General features: G+C 40.4%; 1 protein-coding gene across 7 annotated transcripts in view; it reads right to left on the minus strand.

The window, feature by feature from the left end:
• LOC128439456 (A-kinase anchor protein 13) overlaps positions 1 to 16,148 on the minus strand; it is a 113,475-nt gene that overhangs the window by 17,077 nt on the left and 80,250 nt on the right. For all 7 annotated transcript variants that reach the window (XM_053421933.1, XM_053421932.1, XM_053421935.1 and 4 more), the window contains 14 exons: positions 15,292 to 15,334; positions 14,990 to 15,101; positions 11,709 to 11,868; positions 9,233 to 9,300; positions 9,054 to 9,120; positions 8,607 to 8,739; positions 8,230 to 8,342; positions 7,779 to 7,925; positions 7,194 to 7,450; positions 6,715 to 6,840; positions 5,987 to 6,104; positions 2,704 to 2,952; positions 1,970 to 2,046; positions 596 to 777 (listed from right to left, as the gene is read on the minus strand). In XM_053421933.1, the coding sequence (XP_053277908.1) occupies positions 596 to 777; positions 1,970 to 2,046; positions 2,704 to 2,952; positions 5,987 to 6,104; positions 6,715 to 6,840; positions 7,194 to 7,450; positions 7,779 to 7,925; positions 8,230 to 8,342; positions 8,607 to 8,739; positions 9,054 to 9,120; positions 9,233 to 9,300; positions 11,709 to 11,868; positions 14,990 to 15,101; positions 15,292 to 15,334 (1,852 nt within the window). The remainder of the gene's footprint in view (positions 1 to 595; positions 778 to 1,969; positions 2,047 to 2,703; positions 2,953 to 5,986; positions 6,105 to 6,714; positions 6,841 to 7,193; positions 7,451 to 7,778; positions 7,926 to 8,229; positions 8,343 to 8,606; positions 8,740 to 9,053; positions 9,121 to 9,232; positions 9,301 to 11,708; positions 11,869 to 14,989; positions 15,102 to 15,291; positions 15,335 to 16,148) is intronic.

A 16,148-nucleotide genomic window follows, 5' to 3' on the forward strand; every position in this document is an offset into this window, starting at 1 on the left:
CTGAGAGTTTCAAACATTTGATAGATATTATGTGTATGGTGGAAAAGCCTGTCCGTCTATCAGTGGAAAAACTTTTTTTTTATCTCTCATACCTGCCAATAGCCTGATCTCAGTTTTTGTATTTTGATGGAAGTCAGACAGTGAGCGAGAGGGACAGAGTATTAAATCTCTCTCCTTCCCGCTGGCTGTAGTGGAATAATCCTCTGCTTATAGAGAGCTGCCCTTGAAGCCAATCCAGCATTAGACTGTCCCTGAGTACACCCCATCCCCAGGTAGAGTAGTGCTAATCCTCCTGACAGCACAGTGCTCTCCTGCAGCTTACCGTATATTACTATCTAGAGACTCGGGCTTGGTCTAACTCCTGGGTTACACCACAAATGTACTGCTGGTGAACTCTAAAAGGCCAAACATAAATGTAAAGCACTATGACATTTGTTTTGCAATCGTGATTATGGGTTAGAGATAGTGGGGTGGGTCAGGTCGTTTGGATTATAAAATGTTGATAAAATATACTCAATACTTAAAACATTCAAGTATATGCATATTTAACTTCAAGATTTGTTCATATAATACACTCTAAATATACTCGACTTACATGGATTGCATGGCGTCCTGGATCAGCTGCATCCAGGTGTTACGTTCGTCTTTTGAGCTGGCCAGGACCTCCATCATCTCAGGCTTCTCGATGCCCGTCGTGATGAGGAACAGGCCGCGCTCTCCGTTAGCGACCTCCCTGATGATCAGCTTCTGGAGGGAGATGACCGTGGAGCGCTGGTCCTACAGGGAGAGGAAGGTGGAGAAGGATGGGCAGGGATGAGAAGGAAAGGAACATGAAAAGACGACAGTGGGAGGGTCAAGGAAGAAAGGGGGAGGGAAGACAAATGGTGAAGGCGGGATAAGGGGTTGGGAGAGAAGAGAAGGGGGAGAGGAGAAAAGTGATAATTAGTGGAGGAGAAAAGGCAAGACAGTGCATTGAAGACGACAGATAGACAGACAGACAGAAGAATGGTCAGTCAGAAAAAAGCAGGATTTATAGAATGAAAAAGATGTAGAATACAGGGTAAAGACAACAGAATAAGGTTCTGGTTATCATCAACATTAGATTCAGCTGTCTGATAGCATCTGTCATCTAAAGCATGTTTTAGTGCAGTAACACCACAAACCGCTGCTTCATGTCTGTTCTGTCCAGTAAAACTCGGAAAACGTAACCACATCCCCACATTTTCCTTGATATCTCTCGTCTGAGGTTTAGAGAAATAAATATCTGTGCAGAGATGTATTCTTAAAGTTCGAAGTTCAAGTTAGAGCCATTTTCATGGAAAAAAAAAATTTTGTGAGACTATCTTTCCACTTTAGCTAAGCAAAAAACTGTCTGTGGCAAGATGGAATTCACACTAAAAAAGCCATAACCTTGGATGAAGCCTCTGATTTGGCTTATTCAGACTCCTGAAGCTTCATATTATTGACCACAGACTCACAGAAACATATCATATCTCCTGTCTGGGTGCTGTGACGTCTGTTGGTAAACCTCAGAAGTGAAGCTAACCCCTCCCCAAAACTCACTCAGGGTCACGTGGCTGCCATCTATTTAGAAACACATGTTTTACTCTTTTTCATGTCAACAGGCAGTCCCTTTTTTTAATGATGGATGTGATTATTATGCCACAGGCCTGCCTCTGTTTTCATCCAGCCTGACACATGAATGTGTGTGTGTGTGTGTGTGTGCTAAGATGATAGGAGCGCCAAGCAAATGGCAGCTAATGTGAAGGATAGGAAAACATGACAACATATCTGGCAGTGCTCATAATACCTTTATGTTGAGGGGGAGGTAGAGCAACAACAAAGGAAGGAGTGAGGAGAGACAGAAAGAGAATGAGAAGGAAAGAAAGAAAGAAAGAAAGAAAGAAAGAAAGAAAGAAAGAAAGAAAGAACGAACGAACGGAAGGTAGAAAGATATGACAAATCTTACCAGCATGGCGAAGACATATTTTTGGTCTTTTTCTTGTAGGAAGACAAAGACGTCTGACAGGAGTAGAGCATGAACGTCTGGAGAATCATTGGGAGAAAAATCGACATGACTGTATAAGAGAAAGTTTAAATACCATGCGATATTTCCATATTTGACTATCTTACAAAGACAAAGAGTCGTTAAGGACATACAGTAAAGCTGCTTACAGACATGCACTGAAGGGAAAATGTCAGAGTAAAAGGCTCCGGACTTTCCCCAGAGTTTCTCAAGCCCCCTTGTAAAGACTTTGAATAATGTTTGCGTGAGCCCATGTGATAAAACAGCGGGAAATCCTCAACAGGATTCACCGCAAGTGAGTGGGTGTGTTGATGACGCTTTTAACACGCGAGAGATCCAAAAAAGAAAAAAACTAAAAGGAAAAAAATACAGAACTCGTAAAAGACACAGACGAAGACGTCAAGACTGCTTTTGGTTATACACACTGACGTCTGTGTCAATGTGCTTTTATCAAAAACCTGGGATCTCTGCAGCAGGATTAATACATTACATCCAGCCTCTATCTACTGCATCATCCCTCATCTGAACGCTCCAGAGATTCCTGCACTGCTGTAAAGGCAACTTAGCAGAGAATCTCCTGCTACATTGTTGAAACATAAACTCTGGAAAAATTCCTGCACCCAATTGTGGGGACATTCTCCGGAGTTGATGTCTGAAAACTACTGAAGCATCCTCACCCTTTAACTTTCCCTGGCTGTTCTTCAGCTGCAGAGCTCCGTCGTGGATCAGCCTCCTCCTCAGCAGATCCTCCCTCGCGAAGATCTGACCGCTCTTCGTCATCATGATGGATTTGCTGTCCATGCGACCGTGGAAGTCCTTCAGACGACGCCTTTTCTCGTGCTCGTTCACCTTGCTGTCCACCGCTGCGATCACCTCCTTCACCATGCGCACAGCATCCGTCAGGTCCTCGTACTCTTCCTCACCCTCTGTGTTGAAGAGAGACGTTAGAGTGGCAGCGGTGAAGCCTCAGGTTACATTATAACTATACCGTTTAACACTTAACACCATGGGATCAAAATCAAAGCTCACCATCATTTTGATTCACTTGTTTTACAAAAAAAATTAAGACTTTAAAAGGTTTATTTTTTTATACAAGTTCAAATCAAGCACAGACTGAAATGCTGGTAAAAGCCATTACTGTTCATCAAATCCATTTTGTAATTTAATGTCAGTAGACTAACACACTAGATCCAGATGGGTTGAATTTATGCACAGCAGAAGGTGCAGTGAAACTTTTGTACCCATTTGGCATTTAACTGTGCCTGCTTTTCAACTCGCTCACAGAGAGAGATGAAAACATTTTCTGGTTTCAGATGATGGAGATAGACACACACATCTGTATTAAGTCGTCTAACCTCTTCCTTGCGACGTTTGCCTTTTTCATTCTGATCTATTTCTCACACCTGTATATTTTGCAGCACAAACCAAAATAAAACTCAGTTGCGATTGAGCTGTGCCAACGTTGCACTTGAGGTCAGCAGATTTCTGAATATTTGTTTGGCTCGCCCACATTCCTCCTCCTTGACAAAGGGGCAAGAGTTCGCTGTGAAGTTTCCGTTAACGCTGAGATTATTGCATCTCAAAGATATACAAATTTATCTTAAATGTCAGACCAAATCATTTGTATTCAACGCTGGCGGCGGTCTCTCTGACTGAACAGTTTCTGCTCTTCTGCTTAAATATAATATAGATATTCTGAAAAAATCTCCTCCAAGTGTTCAAAACTGACTTCCCACTTTCCTGAAATGCTCCATCAAGATACAATTAATGGGATTTTGAGTTGTAGAATATAATGCATTAAACAATGCAAGCTGATGATTACCTATATTATTAATAGCAGTTTATGCAATATGGATATTTTGAGGTGTGATATGGTCTGAGAGTAACATGGCACACTAGATTAATTTATTTGATTAATATTGGTAAGTCCTGACCTGACCTATTGTTTCTGTTGCTGATCAGTATGACAGTGCTCTGCTGAACTGAACTTGTCAGTCAGAGTGTGGCCACTTCTCTACTGGCTTTTCTCCTAAAAGTCTCCCCCTGAAAATGTCAAGTGCTGAATATTTTATTATGGAGATGAATGGCTAAATGGGGACCCAGTGCCTGAAATAAGGGGATGATGGAGATCGTACGGTTTCCAGAATCCAGAATGTAAACCAACATTTTGGTAAATATATATGTATTTGCTTTCTCTGTGCAGTTTAAGTGCAATACCACAAACAAGTTGTTAACATAGCTCAGCACAAAAGACGTATGGTCAGTAAGAAATTAGGTTGCATATTCACACAGTACCTGTTGAACTTCTGTACGTCCTGGGAGAGGGATCCCTCACATGTGGCCCTCTATGAGGTTTCTAGTTTTTTATACCTGTTAACAGGGTTTGTTTTGGTAGTTTTTTCTTACTCTTGTTGAGGGTTGATGATGTCACACCTTGCTAAGCCCTATGAGACTAATTATAACTTATGAATATGGGCTATACGAAAAATAATGAATATGAACAATTTATTGAATTTGATTGATGATAAAGGTGTGAATCAAGACTGAGATTTTAATGAATGATCATGCAGCCCTAATGCTAAGCTAAGCTAACTTGACTCTGGCTGCTTTTTCTGACAAGCTTAAGAGAAGATAAATAAGTGAATAATAAGTAAGTGTAATAGGAATAGAAATTCATAATTTAAATGTTTTGTCAGTGTAGTTCAAATTTCTGTACTTTATCGCCAATTCCTATGTAAAAGTCATTATGTCTTTACTTACCCTCTATATTTGAGTTTTGGACTCTACATGTAACATTTCCTCCTAAAGAAAAAACATATTCCCCTTGAGGCTGCTGTACTTCAGTCCTCTACAGCACCAACTGTACCATGTTTTATATAAAGATTGAATATAGAGTATAGAATATATTAGAGTTGGCAAGAGAGATTCTTCTTGAAGCACCTGAGGGATTAAGTCAGAGCTCCCTCATCCCACATGGAACTATAAACAGGCTTTGGGGAACGATTAGAGAGAATGTACACAGTGGGAGGCCAACTGACGAGAGCTGCTTTAAATCAGATGTAAATATGGTGTGAAATATGTGTTGCCTAAAACAAGTGACACTTTGGAGTTGCATTGCAGCACTACGACTTTAATGGCTCAAACCGCTTCTTACGTTTTAGATGTGCTTTGATCTGCAAATCAACGTGTTACTCTAATGATCTATAAAGCTGCAACATTTGCTAGATCCTAATGCATTAGTTGGACTTAATCTGTCTTATTCTCTGTCACTGGTTTATGGAAAAAACCTTTAGATGAGAGCATAATTAATGCAACTCACAAGCAGAGGGTTTATATTTAAGGACCAAAAACTCTCTTAATGTATATGACAGAATATGATACTTTACTGCCTTTAAATCTATGACTTTAAATTCCCTCATTTATTCTGCATTGTCAAATGGAAAGAGTGCCATACAGTTCTTTTCACTCATCTAATTTTCTTCCTATTTCTCTACCTTAATAAATTGGGTAAGTAGAACTATAGGTTTGTGACAAGCAGGTATTGCATCAAGTTCTGCACTGACTGTACCTGTGTCTTTGCACACCAAGTCTGTAAATCCACTGAGTCTAATGTGTTTTATTATTCTATTTGGTTCGATAATTAGCAGGAGGAGATCAAGTTGAGTCAATTCATCAGGATGAATTTTTTATTCCTCTTACGTCTTGAAAAAGTCAAAAAAGTTAACTATTGGGTCCATCCAATCGTGAGTAACATCTTTTGAGTTGTTATGACAAGTGAAGGCTACCAAAGGTTCTCTTTCATGTTTGGAAGGTGAGGTGAGGGGTGTTCAGCTCAACATACAGCTTCACCACTAGATGTCACTAAATTCTCCACACTGAACCTTTAAGCCCTCTTCATCCTTCTTGTGCACACAGTAAAATCCTGGATGAACACTGAGGCAACACTGTCGTGGAGCTCACCTTTAGTGTGCTGTAGCATTCTCTGAATCAACACCGGGTACTTTGTTATCCTCTGGGTCACAAGCAGGATGCATTCTGGGATACCAAGCCTCCGCACGATGCTGCTGCTCATCTTTTTCTGGAAGAACCAATAAAAGGTGCCTTAGAAAAACATGCCCACACAACAGCTCTAAACAAGACAAGGTTTCAAATAACCAATGAGAAAACAAAAAAAAACCTATTTTTCTGTAGAAAAAGAATCAAATATTAAGAAGGTGATTGCTGTGATTATGGATGTGGCAATGACACAAGGCTGGAAAAATGTATGCCTCTATAATCAGGAAACAGACTCGAGGGGAAAATGGCTTTCATACAAATCATTACATAATTGTTTAATTAGAAACATGGATTAAATGAAATGTACTGTGTATGCAAAAAAAATAATAAAAAGTAATACAGAGATAGGAGAAGCTCTCTGCTCACAACATTAAAACATATTTTAGATAACAGATGTTAGACCTGTCACTAAAAAGCTGAACAATGCGATGACGCCTTTCCAGAAAGTAAGTATACATAAGTATGCAAAATAAAATGTGATAAACTATACATGCTGGACAGAAGTGACCAATATCTAGAGACCAGAATATCCATACACCAGTTGATGCTCCCATAACTTTATTTATTTTACCTAACACTACTATACAATAAATGTATGATAAACACATCAATGTCTGAGATGGAGGCCTTACTTTAATGAAGGCTTTGAAGCGTTTGTCTTTGATTAGCAGGTCCTTGCACAAGTTGACTGCTTCGTTGTGGCGACTGCAGAATCTTCCGTAAATCCTCCTCATACTTTCACCGTTGGAGCCAGAGAACTAGAGCAGAGAATGAGAAGCTTTAATATGCAACATTAACACCACAAGTAAACGCTAAGGTAGAAAGCTGAAACTTTGTGGAGTAGGGCTCACACTTTCCGATTTTGACTGAATTGGTTTGTTTTAAAAACTTTAACAATATGCTAGGAAATATAAAGAAACTTTTGGCAGTATTGAATACTTACAATAATTTATTATAAAAAACACAGACATATATGAAGCAATCGTAAGGACTACGAGTACCTGGTATACTACTAAACTGGAAAGGTCCCAAGAGGGTAATGCAAACACACTTGCACATGCACACACAGGCAGGAACAAGATCTCAATCACCACTCCCTCCCTTCTCTGACCTGGTTGACCAGGATGTCTCCTATCCTGTTGATGATGAATCCTCCATCCAAGCTTCCACCTTCTAGCTGACACTCTCTCTTCCTCTCCAGGAGGCGCAGGAGGTGCTGCGTGTGGAGCTCCAGGAGCTCGTCTAGTGCAGGGAACAGCTTCTCCACTGTCTGGAGCTCCAGCTGCGCCTCTTTCTGAAGGCCTTTACTGTACACTTCTGACATAATGCGCAACGTCCGGATGTGATGCATCTCCGTCTGCATCAGCTCTGGAGAACATACCAGGATATGAGACTTAGTCACACAATGACATAAAATGCCCTTTTAAATGCTTCCACAGATGTGCAGTATGTATCGGCCTCTTGCTTTTTCAGAAAACTATAAATAGTTTAAATGTATTCATGACAAGATTATAACTGCTTGTTTTATATCACCAGGAACGACCCACTCATTTCAATCAAATATATTTGCCACAATTAGATGCTAAGCAAAAGCTAAGCTTGATATAGAAACATGTGGGCAACTTTACTGTATAACCTTATCAAATATTCCTTTTTTCCACATTTTGCTTCATCAGTGTTGTGTAGTGAACTGTACCGTAGATGACATCTTGTCTCTTCACCACTTCTTTGTCCAGCTGCTGCAGGTACTGCTGCTCCACGCCCAAACTCCACGAATCAGCTTCCAGCTCCTTTGCCTCTGCCTCAAACTCCCCCAATAGCTGCCCATCCATCATCTCCGTCCCTATGCCAACAACACACATTGCACTTAGAATGTTGTAATATAATGCTCATTTTGTATTTAGTGGATCATATCATATGCATTAAACAGCTTCTGACATATTCATATTATATTACCTTTTACTTAAACTAGTAGATTGTTTTTTTGAAACCGTGTTTGAAAAAAATGTTAGGTTACTGTTTCTTTCCCAATTATTCTGACACTGATTTACACAGATTTCAGAGACAAATTTAAAAGTTGACTTTTTCTTATTGAGTGTGTGTGTGTGTGTGTGTGTGTGTGTGTGTGTGTGTGTGTGTGTACTGACCTTCATCAGTGAGTGATTCCATGGACTCTGTGACCTGGTTGGTTCTGTTGAGGGAGTCAGTGGACTGAGAGAGATACCGCAGACCTTTAATGGGCATCTCATCAAACACCGGACTGAGTGGGGAAATAATAATGACAAAATGTTTTTAATTAACAGTGTTGTTTCATAACCAGTCATGACCACAGAGACACATTAACATGGCACACTGTGGAGGCAGTGGTCAAATAAAAAGAAAGCAAACTAACACCAAGAGCTGAAGCAATTGAAATTAACTTTGTTTCATTTAAATGGAAAAAGGAACCTCAGTCTCCTCATCCCACTTTATTTAGATGACCTCAAATATGCACAGACACACAAAGACACATATTCCAGCTCACCCAGCGATGTTGCTAATGGACAAACTCTTGGACAGGTTGCCGTGGTAATTCATGATGCTGGTGGGTCTCCGAGACGACGAGTGATCTTCAGGGAGTAAGATGGCCGACCAGGGGCGCTCCCTTGGTCCGCCAGCTGGACCAGAGACAGACACAGAGTGCAGTTAGCAACAAACCTCCAATCATCCATTAAGGATCCTTGAGGGAGCCCTTATATTGCCTGTCTATTGTGTATTTGCTACATTTGAATTTCATCACATACTTCAATCATGCATCTCTAATATAACAACTTTTAATAACATTTTTGTTTAGCTCATTGAGTTTTATGTACAGAAACTAAACTTTTTGCTAAATTTGGCTCAAATGAATGTTCAAAAATTACAATTACTCTGTGAATGGTTACAGAACATGATGACTACGTATGGAATCCTACTTTGCGTTGATACTCACATTTGTTCCTCATGGTGACGTTAGAAAAGGAGCTGGAGTCTGGGACAGAAAACTGCTGCTTGGGCAACTGGCCAGAGAAAAAGCATAAAAGCATAATTGATGAGCTCAAATCAATATTGGCGGCAAGACAACAGAACACTATAGAGTTGGTGGTGGAGTAAGTGTGAGGGAACATTTACCTTCATCTTCACCTTGGCACAAACAGGCAGAACGTCCCTGCAGCCCTTGTGGACAGAAGCATTACAGTCTGGAAAGAAAAGCAACAGAATGCATGGTGAATACTAGCCAGCCGGCTGCCGGGGGTGGGGGGTGCTGAGGGTTTTGTGGAAAGGTGGGGGCTAGAAATTCTGACTGGGTTTCATAGACAGCCAGGAAACTCCACCATAGCCACTAATGAAAGCCAGACTGGAGCAGCGAATGTGATGCAATCGAGAGGTAATACTTTGCATGGATGAAGGGGGGGAAGAGATGAGGCTGTGGAATGACACATGAGCATAAAACTGAATTGCATGGGAACGTTTCAATTATGTAAACATTCCCAAATCACCATTTTGGAACAAGGGTCACCAAGCAAGAGCACTAAAATAAGATCTGCTCTGTAATCTGATCCCGTTGAGTCGTCTGTTTTCCATTAGAAGTTACTGCTTTTACACTGGGACTGTAAAAGCAGAAAACTGTTGATTGTTCAAACAACTGAAGCACCTGATCAGGAAGTGAAAGCAAGAGGACAATCTCTGCTTTCTGTAAGAATCTTTGCATTTTTCCAAAAGAGAGTTGTTGTTTTTTTAAACACACACGTTGCAAAAGTAAAACCCACAAAGTCACTAAATGCATAGTCATGATAAAATGTATAGTGCACTCCAGCTCTTGGGATTACATCAACACAGCTCACAGTGAGGGTGAGAAAGGTATAAAAAAGGATGTGATACTATCAGAGTAAAAATATCCGTTTTCATTTCCCCCATAACTTGAAAATAGGACCTAATATTACAGTGAAAAAAATATAAAGATTTGGATAAAAGTATCTACCTAGATAATTATGTTTTTTTATCCACATATCTTCCTATATATATTACAAACATATTCCTGCAGTGTTTTGTCTTTAATGGTCTGTCTTGCGGCATTTTCCTGTGCGTTGCATATGTCCAACTAATTCAAGCCTATTTGAGACAAAGGATCACTGTAGTTGTCTGCTGAATGGACACCAGCCAGACATCTGCGAGCACAAGCCTCCAGAAAACACCCTCCGACATGTCTGTGGCTCCAACAATCCGAATCAGAACGCCTGAACACAACGAGAGCTGTATCTGCCTGAAGTATCAGATGCAGATTGTGACCGTCGAGAGGGTCGCTGTGTTGCTGCTGTCTATTGCAGAACTAGTTTCTCCTTTTCAGGCTCTCTCTGGGGTTGCGTCAAAATCTTGTGCAATAATCTACATCCTCTTCAGAGCTGCTGCTCCTGCTTCAGTGGAAAACAATGCAAAAGATGTTTTTCTGTCTGTTACGAAAGCCTGACTGGGACATTAGAAGTGGGCCTTTAGGGACTTTCACTACTTAAACTGATGCAGACTAGAATGAGCCGCTTAAAGACAGTAGTTAGTATAAAAGCCATACAATGTGTATTTAGAGGTACTCTTTTAATATAAATGAATGTGCATTTTAAGTGTTACCTAGCAGGCAGTTTAGATTTTCAATTTGTAGAGCAGTGGCTTTTCTAAACCTTCCTGTATGGAATGGGCTGTTTATGGGCTGCAAGTTAAGACCTGCTGTGGGAATCAGTCCATAGAAACCTGACTGCTTCAAAAAAACTGTTCACCCGGTTTTTCAAAGTTGAGTGATGCTCGACTCAGTACACTGAACCCTAAACTTTAGAATCAGTAGTTGGTATCGTGGACGCGCTGTTGTCATGATCAACAATATATCCGTTTTCAGGCATGACGTGTGGGTAAAATCCGGAGAATCGGACATGCACAGACGCTTTCACAACAGCATCAAATCCTCTGCATTATTCAGGCGAGAGATGGAACAGCCTGGTGCTTCCAGCCGACACTGTTCGCCCTTTCAAAGTTTATTATTATTGAGCTTATATTTCATGTCCAAATCTCACTAAATAGATCCCACATTTTTTGGAGGCCATTAAAAATACACATGTTAAGTATGAAACCGATAATATGAACAGTTGACGAGAAATGTGAGCCACAGACAGACAAAGAGATGTGGAATTTGTAAGTAGATGATTAACTAGCAAACGAAATAATCATTTCATTTATCTGTAAGTTTAACTTTTGAATGGTCGGCTTTATACAAATATGAATAGGTGAGCAATAAGCAATAAGTGCATGGTGCAAATGTACTGACTGAGCCTCCCCAGTGAGTTGATATGACCTCCCCTGCAGCATTATGCCTAATGATGTACAGTGCAGTATGTTCACTGAGGAGGTTTTCAATCTCCACTATCTTCTTCTGTTTCTCCTCGTTGTGTTTCTAACAGTGCAGAGAAGTTAGGTTGGTTTTCAGATTAGAAATTAATTTGTGATGAAATGAATACTATTAATAAAGGATCACAGGATTCAATGGGTTTTAAACAGACATGAAACAACAGGAGTTAACAACAAAGGAGAATACCAAAAATCAAAATCAAACAAAGTTTCTTACGTGAGCAATGGAAAGCCTCTTTGCTGGTGATAGCTTTGCTGCACTGGGAACACTGGGCTGCATGGCCCGAGCCGACTGCAGTGAACAGGTGACCATTCAATGTCTTCTTCTCCTTCTCTTTGCCTTCTTTGTCTTTGTCTCTCTTATCTCGCTCCTTCTCCTGCAAACACAGAATCATCACAGTTAAGCACACTCACCCACGATGAACTTTACCTCAATAATTGCTTAAACTTTTTTTCTCTCCAGCCAATTAGAAGTTTAGATAAAAATAACACTGTAATTAAGATTAGACTAATTTACTAGACATCAAGAAAATGTCCCACCATTGGACTAGTTGCTTATGTTAAATTCCAATCTGAATCCAGCAGAGCAACATTATTACTTTGATGTACTACACAGCAGGGGGCCTCTGCGTATTAAGTGATGCATTATTTATGCTGACAACAAACTGTCTCATTAAGGGACTGTTTTAAATGTTGCATGTTTTGACATTTCTCCATGTTTGTCTGGGATTTTCTCTCTAACACTGACATATTTGATACATTTTACAGGATAACTTGCATGTTTGGAGATGTTGGTAAACAGCACAAACATATTTCCATATTAATAACCAAATTGCATGTTTTTCTCAGCTTATATTCAAACCATTGTATGAGACGTCCTGCCGGATGCATGACTACTGTCGGAGACACAATGTCTGGGAATCAAACCTTTGACCTTTTCTACAACAGGGCAGTCTTTCTGCTGCCTTGGCAACGTTGGACAAATTCATCCTCGGCTGTTGGTCATATCTGTACACTGGGCTGAATCACAATCCCATGAAGTGATGCCGAGAAGAACAGAACTCTTGTTCTCTTGGATTTACATCACAGAGCCTCCACCCAAACCCAAAGGAAATGGGAAAATGGAGTTTCCAGCTCCTTTTAATGACCAGCCCTGGGCCTCTTGGTTTGAGGGCACCACAAAGCTCTGACACACTGGAGCTGGTTTGGTTCAGACGAGTCGGGATGCCATAAGACAGACTGGATGACAGCAAGCCTACGTGTTTATAGCCATTACAACACTTATTTGTCATTTGTTCTCAGTTTCTGCAGCAACAGCTGTTTAACCAGTGGTGGAACACACTGAAAAAACATCTATGAATGAACTTGAAACTTAATAGTGTATTTTTCACAGTAGCTAGAAAATACAAAAGCAAAACAAAAACAGTTCCACTTATTAGTAAAGCACAGGAAGCAAAGGACGATGCTCAGTACATTCACTTTGGCTACAAGCGAACAAAACGGAAGAAATAATCACTTGTGACATCTAAACCAGCGATTTAAACAAAAATACGTCCTAGTGAAATATAACGTAACAGGCATGACTTCAGCTGAATAACACTTCAGCCCAGAAAGGAACACCGGTCACTATTAACAGATAATATTGTGACAGTCTCTCTCTCTAGTTGTGTGATTACTAGAGCACAACTAGAGAGTATGGAAAGCAGAGCTTTCTGTTCTGTTAGCCTACCTCCAGCCAACTTTTCCATCTCAGCGAGAAGCTATGGCTCCCTGTGAATCTCCTGCATAACATCCCTGGATGTGATCGAACGGCTAAAGCTACAACCAGCACAGACGCTACATCAGGAACACTGAAATGAGGAAATGACTGCATGGCTACGGGAGGTGCTATTTCTGCAATGACCCGTCGGTCCAGTAATCACACAACTAGACACTATGACAACACAGCACAAACTAGTTCCCCCGGAACACTCACACTTTTGATTTGTGCTTAAACTCTATCTGGGTAGTGTATTCCAATACAGAACAGTAATAAAAAAAGATTTAGATTTTTAAAATCTGTCCTTCTTATTCACATTATATAATAAAGAAAAAAATATGAATGTGGTGTGTGATGGTTGCTGAGGGGCCACTTTAAGTGTCACTAAATACATTAGTCAATTATGGATGAAATTCAACAACCCCAGTAAGGACATCAACATTTGCGAATTGTCTTGTAATCTAAAGGACGTATAAAAAAATCTTGAGCTTTGACGGGAAGCGAGCAGCTGTAAGTGTGTTCCTTAAGAACCCTGTTTCTTTAAAAGCAAAGCAGCGACCAAGGTTAGTGAAGACATTAGAAAACCACAAGCAACTTCATCTTCCTGTTTTACTTCCTGTTCCCCCCTCAGTCTCTCTTTGCAAGGGCAGACACATTTTCAGAAAGCCCACAGACATTTCACCCACTATTTATATCCCCAATTACATGGTTCAAAACTGTGAATTCAAGACTTTCAGACTTTTTAATACTGCCAAACACGCTGTTTGATACTAGATTCACAATCATACTGACCAAATAATATGGAAATCAGTAGGGCAATATGGCCTTGAATTACTTATTGTCAGGACATAGAAAGATGGATTAAACAATTAAAAATGACAAATTCAGGGATGACGGATACGCCGAATGACTGCGCAGTCTTCTCTGCACACAATGTACTGTCACAACAGTCCCACTGTTAGCTAACAGCCATGTCTCCTGACAGCCTGCAGCTCGAGACAAAAACCTTTATAACTTATTACGTATTTGTTACTTTTGTAAGTTCAAATTAAGCCTTTAAGACAAAGGCATTTTTTGAGGAAACTGAATTCTACTGTTTTTAAGATTTGTGATGACCTGCAGAGATCCTTTTATCAGTGCAATTTAAAGGTATACAGGTTCAGGATTATCATTATTCATTATGCCAATCCTTAAGTCTCACAGGGAAATTACATTTAGGTAAATCCCCTTACATGCTTTTGTTCTGTATGTAAAAGAAAGATGACTGTGACCACATCTTCCACCTGAGATGAGGTCTGTGATAAGAAAATGTTGTGGTCTAAAAACACTGGGGAAATGTGAATGTCGCGACATTACAAGAAACACAGACTTGCCCTAAAGCAAGACATATAGCCCCCGGTGACCCAACAGGAGCTGCTCAGAGACCAGCAGAGGAAGATGCACAGGACAGCTTCCAATGTGACTGTGTGCACACATACGAATGTGGAGCAGTGTGAGGCTGAGAGGCAGCCAGTTGTTCAGTCATCCTTGCTTGAACAAATAAATGTTTAAGGAGGAGAAGGCCATGAAAGAACACAGAAGTTTGACCAAACAAAGTGCAGACACAGAGACTCAGCTCTGAGGAACGGTGCATTAAAGAATCTATAGAGTGATAATGACTGAGAGTAAATATTGTCTACATTCAAAGTCCTGCTGCAGTTTTATTAAGGATAACTAAATAAAACTCCACGTTCTCTCACCCTGGTCTTTTTGTACATCTTGTTCTTGAGGTAGCTGAAAGTCCGGCTGACTTTCGTCACACTCTTGCCATCAGTGTCACTCCGCAGAGGCCCAGGCTCCTCCTCTGATATACTGAAACAGACACACACACACATGCACAATATCCTTAACAGCAGCACTTTACATCACATACCTGTTCTCTCATTCTGAAAATGGTTGTTTTGTGGAATGGAATTTTGCCCATGCACACAGACTCTTTATTGAACTATAATCATCATAGCTAAATAACTGTTTTCTGGTGATGTGTATTTGCAGGACTGACCTGTATGCTAGGGACCCAGAGGTGCTGGAAAACGACCTCATACCTGAAAAGAAACAGGAAAGGATGGTAAACAGGACAGGTTTTTTTTATTTGCTATATCTGAGAAGGAAATGGTTCTTCCTCTGTCTATTTTGGACAGTGAAAATCTCTGTTTAGGGGTTGAATACACTGTCCACTGTGCTGTTCTGATTTCCCCTAGAGTGACTGAACGACCTTACAGAACTAATAGTTAAAACAAATCTGTCTGTAGTCCAGAAGCCTCTCAGTTCATGTCCTGGTTACAAGAGCTGGACGAGCAACACAATAATGCCCTTGAGCAATGTACTTCACCTTTAGGTACCCTCGGCCAGCCTGTGTGGAAGCTGACAACAAAATGTCTCTGGCTCCGACGAGAGTGGCAAGATAAATAAAGGCCAAAACCTGAAGCCAGTTCTGCCTTTAGATCCAGTGCCATTAATGGCTGCTAGACGCTGCCTCAGAAAATTCTCTGGCTGCCAAACACCAATGACTATGAACTCTGAAAATACAAAGTCATTTTTTCCCCACAGTAAATGATACTCATTCTGTCAAAGACATGCTGGCTGCCACTACATTGTTTTACCCGAGCTCCACCCACAGTCCCCTACAGATTATCTAACTCTAGTAACCGCAGCGTTTCCCAAAGAATTTGATCTATATCGGTAACAGAGTGTAAGCAAGTGTACAGCAAGAAACGCTTTTGTTCATTATGAAACTATGGAGGGTTGCCACAGTCTAGATTAACTAATGGAAAACACTGAACTGTCACTGTTCATGCTGATTATAAAATATATGGATAAATACAAATAAAAAAAATTATTAAAACAAGTGAAAATGAG

Source organism: Pleuronectes platessa, chromosome 1 (assembly GCF_947347685.1).
Source record: "Pleuronectes platessa chromosome 1, fPlePla1.1, whole genome shotgun sequence".
In the NCBI taxonomy this organism is placed as follows: domain Eukaryota; kingdom Metazoa; phylum Chordata; class Actinopteri; order Pleuronectiformes; family Pleuronectidae; genus Pleuronectes; species Pleuronectes platessa.